Below are 14,038 nucleotides of genomic sequence, written 5' to 3' on the forward strand. Positions count from 1 at the left end.
GCTGCCTTTGCCCTGCCAGGGCTCCATACATGGTAGGGTGCATGCACAGCAATGGGGATGTTATGTCAAATCTAACCCCACTGAGTATTAATGCAGTTCTACACGGGCCCATGATGGAGGTCCTGGGGTTCTCCAGGACTAGGGGACTGGGTTAAAACAGTAATGTTGCAAGGGCTGAGTTCCAGCCTGTCTCTCTTTCAGGCCCTGCCACTCCCTGGTTTCCCTGAGCTGCCTGGGTGAGTACACCCCATTTCTGAGGGTGTGGGACCTTGACCAGCAGTGGGCAGGAAGAAAGGCCTTCGTCTTCTTTGCTCTCCTCTTCCCTAGGTCCCACTATTTTGGCTTTCAGATCAGCATTCCTTCAAGTGGTTAATGCTAAGAACTCCCTTCCACACTCTGCTCACAGCCCACAACCTGAGTGCACTAGACTTTTATTTCTGTAATGAAGTACTTGAGGCAGGATAACATTGTCAAGAAAAGTTTTGCTTAGCTTACGTTTTAGAACCTAAAGGTCTAAGACCAGAAAGCCAACTTGGTTTGTCCTCGAGTGGGGCCCTAATGCTGGTTGGGGGATCACCAAGGAATGTGGCTGCTGCAAGGAACCAGACAGCAATTCAGGGGTGGACTCTGTCTTGTCCTAAATCCTCACTGGAGCGCAGGAGCACAGAAAAATATTTATCCACCTCAGAGGGTGGCTACTCTGATGACATAAGGGCCACTAGGCTCTGCCTCTTAAAGGACCTACCACCTAATACCCACCAGGCTCAGGGCTAAGCGTCCACCCTTCAGGAGATACACTCAAACTTTAGCCCAAGTGTTCCAGAGACTTCCAAGTAGGTCACGAGCTGGACAGAGCTTTATATTAAGACCATGGAAAGCAGTCCAGAGGCGTCTAGATCCTTCCACACCTTGCCAACCAAGAAGCTCTAAGTGAACAAGCAAGGGGGCAAAGATGAAAGGAGGGTTGGACCAAATGGCATATGGCAGGTACAAGGCCAGGCAGAAGAAAACCAGTACAAAGGTTGTCCCCTTGGAAAGATCATCACTGCAATCTCCCTTAACAGAAAGAAGAAACCTAGTTTTTAGAACTTTTATCTAATTTCCTGATACCAAAGGAACTTGTAACTGGCTATTTGTTTACTCAGTGGGGAGCATCTGGTGACTGTTCTGTTTAGTCAGGGCTTTCAGAATTCATGATTCTGCATCTTAGATTGTTCTGAAGATGATAAATTGCAAGCACAATGAACATACCCATATTCAAAAATCTAGATTCCTAAACACACACCAAGTAGGGGGGTGGTCAGGCAAACCTGTGATGTCATGTCCATTATCCTCCAAAGAATGGTCCACTCACCAATGGCATAGGTGGGTTCTCCCCATCTAGTACCAATCCAGGGCTTTGCGGGGGAGACTCCCCAGAAGCCTGACTTCTCCCTCCTCCCTTTTTCCTGGCCGGGTCCAGAATGTGGAAAGAGCCTGAAGGCTCCTCGTATAGTGGGCGGAGTGGAGGCCTCTGTGGATTCTTGGCCATGGCAGGTCAGCATCCAGTACGACAAACAGCATGTCTGTGGGGGAAGCATCCTAGATCCCAACTGGATCCTCACAGCAGCCCACTGCTTCAGGTAAGACTCCCAGCTAGGCCATGGCCACCAGGATCCCCTGGAAACCATTGCTGAGGTACAGCAATGAGATAATGAGACACTGGCCGTGATGTCCTTGCTAGGTATTGGGGATCTGAGCAGAGAGTGCTGGTCCCCAAGGTTGACCTCTGATGGGTGAAAAGCCTCAGGTACCCAGGGTTCTCACACCACTGCGTACCAGTTTCACTCATACTCCAGAAGTTCTCCCCACACATCTGTGCTTCCAAGACCTTGACTCTTCCTTGCCAGTCTTGCAAGGCGTGGTCCCCAGGGTCTGGAGTCACTCCCTATGTCCAGAAACTGAACCAGCTATAGATTATCATTTGGTCCAGCAGAGAAGGAGCCGGCCAGGCCTCGGGAAAGGGTTACACTCAGGCCCTCTTCACCTTCGTTCATCCATTTCCCTCAGCATCCAGTGAGTACCGAGAACCACTCCCTTCAGATCCTGGGCATCACATAGACCCACTGTCCCCTTCGAGGTACCTCAGTCTAGCTCAGGGGATTTTTACCTTTGTGAGACTGACAAGAACTCTAAATCCGCTCCTGGGGAAAGTTCCCTGTGCATAGGCAGGACCTGGCAAGGAGAAGAATGAATGCAAGCCCACAACTCAACAGACCGCAATACAAGCAGCATAGACAAGACCAAGGGTGCAGGAGAACCTGGCAGGACTCCAAGGCCCTGCAATGGGCAACCTCTTCCCAAGCCCTCCAGGTGGAAGTTTCCTTGGGCCCTTTTAATAAGAAACAGAATTGTATTTCCTTTTATAATCTGGCTTCAGGAAGATGGCTCCTCAGACAACCACCTCCACTACTTCTGTCCCAGACACATGATCTCCCAGCAGACTTGGAGATCAAGCCTCAGGCAAAGCCTCCGTGTGATTGGCTCCCCTCTGATCTAGCCGCCTCTACCCCTAGGAAATATCTTGACGTGTCCAACTGGAAGGTGAGAGTCGGCTCAAGCAAACTGGACCACGTTTCCTCCTTGTCTGTGGCCAAGATCTTCGTCACCAAGGAAAATGCCCTAAACTCCAGAGAGAAGGACATTGCCCTCGTCAAGCTGCAGGCGCCACTCACATTCACAGGTGAGAGGTGGTCCCTGGGAACAGAGCCCCTCAGGTTGTCCTTACCTCCACCCTGCTAAGCAAGCAGCCTTGAACACATCATGTTCTTTCTAAGACCTCAGCTTGCCCACGGGTGTCCAGCTAATATACATCTCAACATTTCTGGTGCCAGGGGACCTGCCCTGACTGCCAACTAACGTTCACACCTGGTCCTTGCGGAGATTCTTCAAGTCTGTTTGTTCCATTTGGAAGATCCAAGTTACCTGATCTTGGAGTTATTAGGGCCTCTTTTAAAGAATTGTCTAGTCCATTCCTTACCCCTGACCAGTGCTCCAGACCTGGCACAGTAACCCTGACAAAGGTCACTGTGCCTCTGCCTGCGTTCCTCCAGGAACAAGGAACCTAGTATTCCTGGGTTTTTCTTGGTGCGTGTTTATGTGTGTGCTTGTGTGTTTGTGTCAGAAGACAGAAAGGATGGGGGCGGGGCAGGGGACAGCCCAAGTGTTGTCTGTGGTTCCAGACTACAGGAGGGAGCTTGGGCAGGCCAGTTTAAGCATGCTTGAAACTGGAGAATGAGAATAGTTGTCTAGACTGCAAAGATTGGTCTCTAGAGGTTTAATATCTAGCCCTGGGGTGTTTTAGGGCAGAGAAAAATATTGACTTGATTCATAAGAGTCGGGTGATGGTGAATGAGGTCAAGGGTGTGAACTCCAGATTTCGATACTGAGGGCCTCACTGACAAGTAGCTTGTTCTCTCTAGGACTTAGCTAATCTAGTCACACTTAGACCAGCAAAACCCCCAACTTGTAAAAGCACAAAATATAGAAAACAAAACAAAAATCAGCCCTAATATAGAGTCTTTCTCTCTATTCCTGGCAGGCACCGTCAGGCCCATCTGCCTGCCCTTCTTTGATGAAGAGCTCATCCCAGGCACACCCCTCTGGGTCATTGGATGGGGCTTTACAGAGCAAAGTGGTGGTGAGTGTTGGGCTCAAGACCTCAGATCCCTTGCATGAAGATATTTTATTAGCCTCCCCCACCCCACCCCCATCAGTAATAAGAAAGGGGAACATCCTTCAGAGAAGCCCATCCTAGCTGACCAAGTTGCCAAACTTCTAGGCATCAAAGAGTCTTGGTGGTCCAGAAAATCAACGGGGGCTGGGAGTAAAGACAAGAATGAGGGAATATGTTTCCAACCTCCCAGGGAAGATGTCCGATGTGCTGCTGCAGGCATCCGTCCAGGTCATTGACAGCGCACGGTGCAATGCCGAGGATGCCTACCAGGGGGACGTCACCGCTGAGATGCTGTGTGCAGGTACCCTACAAGGCGGCGTGGACTCCTGCCAGGTGGGTTCTCCAAAGACCATGGGAGTCCTGTGAGTAGGGATGTGGGTCCTGGAAACATATGAAAACCTGCAAACTGGATGCCCACATGAAGCCTTGCGGATTGTAGCACTCTGTTTGTGGTTAAGGAAGGTCTGGTAAAGATAGAAGAATGGATGGGTGGGTAGATGAAGAGACGGAGCTACGTGAGCAGAAAATTTAAATGTTTATTGTAAAGATGGCATTGCCACCTTCTCCACCCAACCCTCATTTCCCATCATCTGTGATCCCTTTGAGGACTGACCCCAAGTCTGTTTTCTCTGTGACTACCCCTATACTGCTATACTTTACAAGAAAGACCATGTCATGCTAGGTGAGCTTTGGTACATACCCCCTCTTCCCATCTCCATAACCACCAGGACTTTTGAGCAATTCCTATGTACCTTTCTTACCATCCCATACCTCCAGAGACTCTTTGGAGTCCTTTTTATTCAAATTTCTCGGCCTACTCCCATCCCCTGACACTAAAAACCTCATTCAAGAGCTAGCTGTCTCTGAGCCATCTCTTGTGGGCCATGAACATAGCAGATTTAGAGACAGTGTCTGCCCTCCAGGAACTCCTGGTGGCCACAGAGAGGCTATGAGAGCAGGCACTCAGGCCGCAGCAGTGTTACTAAGCTCAGAGAGAGGACGTGAGTGTGGTTTTCACTGCTTTATTTTGTCATCTGCTCACTTATTGGCTCTGCCTACCTGTAAACTTCCTGGGGTGGGCAAGGATCTTTGGCCTAGTTAATTGAACCTTGATTATCCAGAACGGGATCAAAAATAAACAGACATTCCATTGGTAGCTCAATCGATGTAGGAACTGCTGGGCTAAACAAAATTCAAGTTGCTAGTGTGACTTATGACCCTCTGAGAAGGCAGGCAGCTGCCCTCAGTTTAGTTGCCCACAGAAGGGCCATAAGAGTAAAGAACACTGAGTACCACGAGCACAAAGGAGGGTAGGGAAGTCAGTACACAGAGCCATGGGGAGTGCAAGGGAGCCAGCCAATGGGCCAGTTCAGGAACAGGAGGAGAAGGCCCCCCTTCACCTGGCCTGCCCTCCCCTGCAGCTCCTGTCCTCACTTTTCACAGGGTGACAGTGGTGGGCCTTTGATGTACCACTCTAACCACTGGCAGATAGTAGGCATTGTGAGCTGGGGCTATGGCTGTGGGAGCCCAACTAACCCTGGAGTGTATACCAAGGTCACTGCCTACCTCGACTGGATCTACAATGTGAGGAAGGTGAGTGCTTTAGTCCTGTGGGGAGCCCTCCCTCCAGATATCTCCCCTAAGGGCATGCATCCTCCTTAGATTTGATTTAAATAGCTCTGACAAGCTTTTACATCCCAAATGCATTTCTCTCCCAGCAAGCTGACAGCCTGAGATCTCTCTATTAAAGCGGAGATTCTTGGGTTAGCAAGAACTGTGGAATACAAGTACCTCAGGGTGCAGAACCCACCCAGAGATTTATCGTTCTCTACAACTAGAACAAGACTGCTGGAGCCTTTCCAAGGGAGAAGATGCTAACCTGGCCCCTGCAGGGGAGAGCAGGCGTGCAAAATGATCTTAGGAAAGAAAATGTTGACCTTGTCACAACTTTGTCAGGACATCTGACTTTCCCTTTGCCATTGTCTTTCATTCTAGTCTGAGATGTAACACAGCTGTCTGCCACATCCGAAAGCAGCTTCCTCTCAGACCCGCCCACTGCCTGATACGTCGAAGTCAGACACAGGGCAAAGGCCTCCTTGGACACAACCCTGGTGTTTCCTGCAGCATCCAGGGACGCAGACACACATGTTGAGGAGTGCCCAGAAGTATGTCAGGTGTGCTGGCTCAACCACCCATGCTTCTCCCGCAATCCCAGGGAGACGTGCCGTCCAGGGAGGGAAGCCAGACTGTTGACTCAATTCTCAGATGTGCTATTCAGCCAAGGAGACTCTCTCTCACACTGAAAGAATGGAAGTCGGCTCTCACCTGAGAGCCCAGAACACTAAGGGCTGAGCCAAGGAGAAAAGGGTCCAAAAGGCCTTTGTCCTCTTTGCCCATTCTTAAAACCACTGTGATAGGAAATCAGGCAGTTCTAACGGAAGACGCATGGTCTAGTGTTGGTTCGCTTTCGTTGCTGTTACCACCTACCACTGTGGTCACTATCATTAAACAGGTATGAAAAATCTTTGGCATAGGCCTGGACAGCTTGATAAGAATCCAACTAAGACTGTGACATCTTTAGTCTTTGGCCTGGTATTGTGTGACTGTTCCCCGGAAAAGTGAACAAATGTCCAGTCAATACTTATAAGGCACCAAGGACAAAGCAAAGAAATGATTTCACCCACGTCTAGATTGCTGAACCAACGAGTTTATTGGGACTGTTTGCAGGTGCATGGGTAACTTGAAGGCAGCTGTGTCACCAAAATGCCCACCTCCGGCCTAGACGATAATACATGAAGGAGGCGTCATTGGAATTCTCTACCCAGAGCTCAAACAGAACCACTCTGTCCTGCAGATCCACCTTTGCTGGCAATTGGTGACTGCTTGCATATACTTGGAAAGGACCTCATGAGTCTTACGACTCTCTGGGCTTCTTGTATTTTGTAGGTTTCATAACCGACACCTTTCATTAGCTTTCTATATGTCATAAGCCTTCCTCCTCTTTCCAGGAAGGGATATTTCAATTCAGAGAAGATACAGACAACACTCCACCCCTTCCTCCAGCTCTTTTGTTTGTTTGTCTGTTTGTTTGAACCTCTTCTTCAGTGATATTCCCTGAGCCTCAGAGTGGCTGATATAGACAGGTGGTATCTTAGTTAGGGATTCTATGGCTGTGATAAAACACCATGACCAAAAGCAACTTGTAAAGGAAAGGGTTTATGTCGTCTCATAATTCTCAGGTCACACTTCACCACTGAGGGAAGCCAAGGCAGGAACTCAAGGCAGGACCTAGAGGCAGGAACTCAAGGAGAAGCCCTGGCAGCGTGCTGCTTACTGGAATGATCCTCACACATTATTTATCTCACTTCTTTATACCTCCCGGACCAAGAGCGGCACCACCCACAGCCGACTGGGTCTTTATCAACGATCAATTAAGACAATGCCCTACAGTCTTGCAAATGGGCAGCATAGATGGAGGCATTTTCTCAGCTGAGATTTGCCTTCTCACTTTTGACTCCAGCTTGTGTCAAGTTGGTACAAAACTAACCAGGATATGTGGTTATTTTCTTCCACTTCACTGGGCCACTAAGCCACAATTGTCACTTATTCTTTTTTTCTTTCCTTTTTTTTTCTTCCAAGACAGTTGTTTCTCTGTGTAACATCCATGGCTCTCCTGGAACTAGCTCTGTAGACCAGGCTGGCTTCAAATTTACAAACAATATGCCTGCTTCTGCCTCCCTTGTGCTGGGATTAAAGTCATTTGCCACCTCCACTTCACTTGTCACTTATTCTTTATATATATGTGTGTGTGTATATATATATATATATATGTATGTATATAAGTTATATATGTGTATATATAATTGATTTTTGTTGAGCTCTATATTTTTCTCTGCTCCCCTCCCTGCTTCTCCCCTCCCCTTCAACCCTCTCCCAAGGTCCCAATGCTCCCACTTTACTCAGATCTTGTCATTTTCTACTTCACATGTAGATTAGATCTATGTATGTCTCTCTTAGGGTCCTCATTGTTGTCTAGGTTCTCTGGGATTGTGCATTGTAGACTGGTTTTCTTCGCTTTATGTTTAAAAACCACTTATGAGAGAGTACATATGATAACTGTCTTTCTGGGTTACGTCACTCATAATGGTGTTTTCTAGCTCCATCCATTCACCTGCAAATTTCAAGATGTCGTTATTTTTTTCTGCTGTGTAGTACTCCATTGTGTAAATATACCACATTTTCCTTATCCATTCTTTGGTCGAGGGGGATTTAGGTTGTTTCCAGATTCTGACTATGACAAACAAAACTGCTATGAACATAGTTGAGCACATGTCCTTGTGGCACAGTTGAGCATCCTTTATATACCCAAAAGTGGTATTGCTGGGTCTTGAGGAAGGTTGCTTCCTAATTTTCTGAGAAATTGCCACACTGATATCCAAAGGGGCTGTACTAGTTTGCATTCCCACCAGCAATGCAGGAGTGTTCGCTTTACCCCACAACCTCTCCAGCACAAGTTGTTTTTGACCTTGACCATTCTTACAAGTGTAAGATCTCAGAGTTGTTTTGATTTGCATTTCTCTGATGGCTCAGGATGCTAAGCATTTCCTTAAGTGTCTTTCAGCCATTTTAGATCCCTCTGTTGAGAGTTCTCTGTTTAGGTCTGTTGCTCTTTTGTTGACCAATTTCTTGAGTTCTTTGTATACTTTGGAGATCAGACCTCTGTCTGATGTGGGGTTGGTAAAGATCTTTTCCCATTCTGTAGGCTGTCATTTTGTCTTATTGATCATGTCCTTTGCTTTACAGAAGCTTTTCAGTTTCAGGAGGTCCCATTTATTAATTGTTTCTCTCAGTGTCTGTTGTCACTTATTCTTAACAGCTAGTTATATGTTTCCACAGTAACTACTGCCAACAGCAAAAAAGAAAAAGAAAGAAATCCCCTTCCGTAACTAAGGCTGACAGCAATAGTAATCTATGGATACAAGCATCAACGTCTAGAAGGCAATTTGATAGGCATATCATATTCATGTAATAGCAGCAATGGCTTCCCTGGACCTTGGAGCCAGAAACTTCTCTGGCAACCAGTTTTTGTTGTGGCTTAATCATACTAAATATGAGTTCTCTCCCATGTAGCAGGACTTCAATCCAACTGGAAAGCAGCTAGCCACACCCATGACAGTGTGTCACTATTCCACCACGGCCACATCTCACCAGTCACTACACTGGTAGTGTCAATGACACTACCACAGGGTCAATAACAGCAGGACTGCCAACAGTTCTCCCCTGGCAGTCAGGATAACAACGTCTGGCACTGAAAACAAAGGCAGGGAGTAGGTTTCCAGGTCAGCTACATTCTCATTTCTCTCTGGCCTCCAGTCAAAGTGTGCGGTGTCTTCAACAAGAAGAACTTGCTACCTAGTTCTGGAGTACAATCAACAGCAGTGGCAATAACGTTTATGGTTTGAGGGACCTCAGGGCTTCCCCAGCCAATGACTTCTAAGGTGGTAATCCACGTCTCGCACATGGTTCTGTTCGGTAACCTTCCAGCTTCTGGGTGTGCCTCCTCCACCCCCAGAGTGTCTTCCCTTGAGCTCTTTAATTGCTGCTTTTTACCATTCTTCCAGATGCCTTTCCAAATCTGGAAGATATTCAAGGTTTAGCATTATATAATGAAACTTTTTATAGAAGATAGACAGCCTCTCTAAAGGCCCACTACCGTCTGTTCCAAACAAGTGCCAATTGGTCTTGAGAGTCAGCAGCCAAGGGCACAGTTAGAATAAAACATTAGCAAGCTCCAATGCCACGTGAAAGATGCCACCACTGCATCAGTTGTTAAATCAATGAGCAGGGTTGGTCAGGTACAGCAGGCGGGATGGGAGACTGCCATCTCATCCAGATCTCCACAGTGGTCTTAGTCAGCGTTCTATTGCTGTGCAGAGACACCACGACCACAACAACTCTTATAGAAGGAAGCATTTAACTGGGGCTGGCTTGCAGTTTCAGAAGTTTAGTCTGTTGTCATGGCAGGGAGTACATGGCACACGGGCAGACAGGATGCTGGAGAAGTAGCTGAAAGTTCTACATCCGGATCTGCAGGCAAGAGGAAAAGCAAGAGAGACTAGGCCTGACTCAGGCTTTTGAAGCCCCAGAGTTCACCCCCAGTGACCCATTTCCTCCAACCATTCCAAGAAGGCCACACCTCCTAATCCTTCTCAAGTAAGGGCACTCCTTGATGACTAAGCACTCACATATATAAGCCTATGGGGGACCATTCTTAGCCAGCCCTCCACAATAATGCACCGTAATTTTCAATACATCATTCCATCTCCTCATCTGCTCCCCACCCCCGCTGTGGGGCCATTATGCATCCGCCTGCGTCTAACAGGCTTAGCAAGGCTGGCTTGCACTGCTTGGCCCAACCTAGAGCCAGAGTGTTTTACGTGTTCTTGGGTGTCACTGGTGCCAGCTCCCCACTTCTGTCGGGTTCTCAGACCTTGTTACTTCTCCATCATCCGCATCTGAAGAAGCCGAACAAAGCTTCACTTTCCATATGCCTTCTTGCAGGGGAGAAACAAGCACAGCATAACTAGGGGAGTAATTGTGCACCCCGGGACAAGCTTAACATTTTCACCTATTTTTTTTTGTCATTCACTACTTCTTTTTGAAATTTAATTATTAATATTGTATGGATATTTTGTCTGTATGTATGAATCACTTGGTGCCTGGTACCCAAAGAAACCAGAAGAGGGCACTGGATGCCCTGGGACTGGTGCTAAAGAGATTGTAAGCCAGAATGTGGGTCCTCTGGAAGAGCAGCCAGTGCTCCGAACTGCTGAGCCACCTGTCCAGCCCCCACTCAGTACCCACCACATGCACACCTTTGGTGAAGTATTGCTCAAGGTCTAAGCCCCTTCTGGGGCTCACCTGGGCAGCATTTAGCTTTTTGTCATTCCCCACCCCCTGCCCAGGCTCAACACAAATTTTGCCTCATTTGCATTCAAGTAACCCAGGCAGGCCCCGTGTTTGGCTTCCCCTTTTTGTTCATATGTTCCTGATGACTCTACCTTAGAAACCCAGCGACATGCCAATCTAAATCGCTGACCTGTCAGAGCCTCTTCTACGTCGTAAAGATTGAATTCAAGCCCCATGCCAGCCCTAAGATCCCTGCTGCTTAGCTTCTTTCTGAACGCTTCTCTCTGTCTCAGTGAACTAGGGTCCAACAGCACCTCATCCATACCAAGGCCCCTCAGTAACATCTATCTTTCCTTTGCTGTCTTCCAGACCTTGCTATTCATAGGGATCTCAGCTAGTGCTAACCCTCATAAGAACCAGTCCATCAGAGACTAACCCCAGCTAATCCAGCCTCTGTCTAAAAGGGGGATGGGTAGTTCTATGACTCTGTCTGCTTCCACAGCACTCAGACTGACCTCCTGCACCCCAGGGTCCCACAGACTCATTTCTGCTGTGAAGGCACTTTCATTTCCTGTCAACAAGTCCTTCCCAATCCAAACAGCGCCTATGCAGCACATTCTCCCATCATCCTAGCTTCCCATACTAGGCCATTATGAAGGTCCCTGTCTGCATGTTGAATAGTGAACTTTCTCCTCCTCTGTATAAGGATTGGACCTATAGGGAGGTTTCTAACACTTCTACTTCACTCTCGACACACACACACACACACACACACACACACACACGGTCCCCATCCCCGACTGTCCGATGCTTCCCAAGAGTTTCTGGTTTGGAGACTCCAGGAAGAGCTATTTAGCGTAGATCTAATCTGGGGGACCTTCTCTTTACACCCTGCCCACTGTAGAAACAGCAGGGCGGTGCCTCTACCTCAGGCTCCCTTTCCTCCACTCTTTCTGCCAAGTGAGAGGCTAGTGAGGATAATAGATAGCATCCTCATCTCTTCTGCTTGCAATTCTTCTCATTCAGGCAAATTCTTCCGGACAGACAGCCCACCCTCAACTGCATGTCTGATTACCCATAGTGAAGCCACATAAATCTTGCCACAATGTATTCAAAACCCTATCTCAAAAGTACTACACTAGGCGATTGCTATATAGTGTCTAGTCCATCCACTGTTTGGGAGGCATTCCCGTTCATCAAAGAGGCATGCTGCCTGTCCCATTAACTTTTCCTGGAAACACAAGAGCAAACATTTATTGAGCTCAGATAGGGCGTCAACAATAAGCAAAAGGAAGATTCCACCCTAGTCTACCCAGGTGAGGGCTTACCCACAGCAGTAAAGGGAACTTGTGGGCAGGGATAGCACTAAAGAAATGTCTCCCTTCAACAACCACTGACAACTCATATAACCTTAGGGAGGGGTTCATGCCCCTGCATCTACTGTACTGTCTCAAACTACTCGTGCCCTATTGCCTGCCTCTTTATGATGGAATATTAGTGAGCCCAAGGCTATGAGGAAGTAATCACAGCCCTTCTGAGTCCAGAGGACAGAGTTTTACAATATTTACATAGAGAAAGATGACCACCCTTGGTCTTCCCCACCCCTATCCCCATGCTCATCACCACCTAGGATAACTCAGCTTTGATTGCAAGTCTTACCACCCACAGCAGGGGACACACAATTGTCACTATGTCACAGAGAATACCATCCCATGCCACTCTGAAAGTTATCTAAAGATACTCAACTCTCAGGTACATCAGTCTTGGCAGAAAGGCTAGGAAATTGCAGAATCCATGCAACTGCCCCTACCCAACCCATTTTAGTTCTGTCTGTTCTTTATTGGGTACTAATTTTGCTAAGTGTGTTTTTCAGGGGAGATGTGAACAAGTATCTATTCGTAATATATATTATATTGTATTATATTATTAATTTGTAACTTTATATAATTTATATATAAAATAATATATATCATATATGTGTGTATATGTCTGTATACAAAAATAAATCAAAGAAATGATTCCACCAAGTCTAGCTTGGTAAACTCTAACAAGGAATTTAGTGGGGTCACATGGGTGACTTAAAGGCAGAAAAATATCCAGGCAGCCTGGCTGCCAACTCACTGAAGCTGCATCACTGAATTTTCCTGCACAACTTGCAGGCAGCACCACTGAAAAGCAACCCCCCACCCCCGGTGCATACCAGCCCCTGACAATTGCTTACTGCCTGTGTAACCGCAGGAAGGGGCCTCAGGAGTCCACAGCTTTCTAAGCTGTTTTGTGAACTTCCTGAAGGAGGTACACTTTGTTAACTTCTGGTCTTGTCATCTCATCCTCTCTCTAGAAGGGGACATTTCGATTTAGAGGAAATAGCTACAGCATACCTTGGGATGAGTAGATCCTAAAAGGCAATTACTTCTCAGTGTGGGCAGAGGTAAACAGAGACATAGAAACCTGACCTGAGTGGGGAACAGTGAGCTGCAGACTGGGGAGGCCAGCGTGGGTTAAGTGTGCTTCCCACACAAGCCTGTCCCATTGCCCTCCCTTCCCTCATCTCTGCCTCATTTCAGCCAGGGGTAAAGATGCCACAGCTGAATTAAGGACACTGTGCTGAGTGAAATAAGCTTGCTAGAAGACACATCTTGTTTTGTTCCACTTATGTGAGATAGATGATCAAATTAATGGGCTTCCAGGGGGTGGAAGGAGGAAGCAATGACGAGTTATCAGTTACTGAGCACAGAGTTTTAGTTTGGTGTTGGTAAGTTTTGTTTTGTTTTGTTTTGTTTTTTGAGGCAGGGTTTTTCTTTGTAGCCCTAGCTGTCCTGGAACTCACTCCAGCGACCAGGTTGGCCTCAAACTCAACAATCTACCTGCCTCTGCCTCCTGAGTACTGGAATTAAAGGTGTGTGCCACCACACCTGACTCAAAGTTTTAGTTTTACAGGATAAAGCAGTTCTGTGGGCGAGGTCACAACACAACACAAATATGCCTGACGTCGCCGCATAGCACGTCTAAAGAATGGGTGAGACAATCATTGCATGTGTGCAGTCTACACCTCATAAAAGCCAGGCCTGGCGATGCAGGCCTATCATCCTAGTTACTTAGGACACAGGCAAGGGAATAACAGGTTCAAGGCTAGCTTGGGCTACTGAGTGAGCTTGTGCGGGCTATCCCAAGAAGCATAAAGAGACCTTGTCTGAAAAGAAAAGTTGAAGAAAGGAGAGCTAGAGATGGTTACGTGATGGAGCTTGCCCAGCCTGCATGAGCCCTAGGTTCAATCCAGCAAGCTTTAATGACTGTATTGGTGTTACCATGAGTGTGGTAGCTGATAGAGTGAGCTCATGGTACCAGTCTAACCTCAGGTACCGTTCTTAATTTATTGTGCCTTAATGTTTTCCTTTTCTATATCCACAGCAT

At 47.3% G+C, this 14,038-nt stretch overlaps 1 protein-coding gene across 2 annotated transcripts in view; it reads left to right on the top strand.

Annotated features, from left to right (window-relative positions):
• Tmprss4 (transmembrane serine protease 4) overlaps positions 1-8,708 on the top strand; it is a 34,413-nt gene extending 25,705 nt beyond the window's left edge. For both annotated transcript variants that reach the window (XM_075966095.1, XM_075966096.1), the window contains 7 exons: positions 202-236; positions 1,463-1,622; positions 2,556-2,722; positions 3,581-3,679; positions 3,906-4,048; positions 5,159-5,308; positions 5,711-8,708. In XM_075966095.1, coding sequence (XP_075822210.1) covers positions 202-236; positions 1,463-1,622; positions 2,556-2,722; positions 3,581-3,679; positions 3,906-4,048; positions 5,159-5,308; positions 5,711-5,722 — 766 coding nt within the window. In that variant the 3' untranslated portion in view covers positions 5,723-8,708. The remainder of the gene's footprint in view (positions 1-201; positions 237-1,462; positions 1,623-2,555; positions 2,723-3,580; positions 3,680-3,905; positions 4,049-5,158; positions 5,309-5,710) is intronic.
• The last annotated feature ends 5,330 nt before the right edge of the window (positions 8,709-14,038 follow it).

Source organism: Microtus pennsylvanicus, chromosome 3, assembly GCF_037038515.1.
Source record: "Microtus pennsylvanicus isolate mMicPen1 chromosome 3, mMicPen1.hap1, whole genome shotgun sequence".
Taxonomy (NCBI): Eukaryota; Metazoa; Chordata; class Mammalia; order Rodentia; family Cricetidae; genus Microtus; species Microtus pennsylvanicus.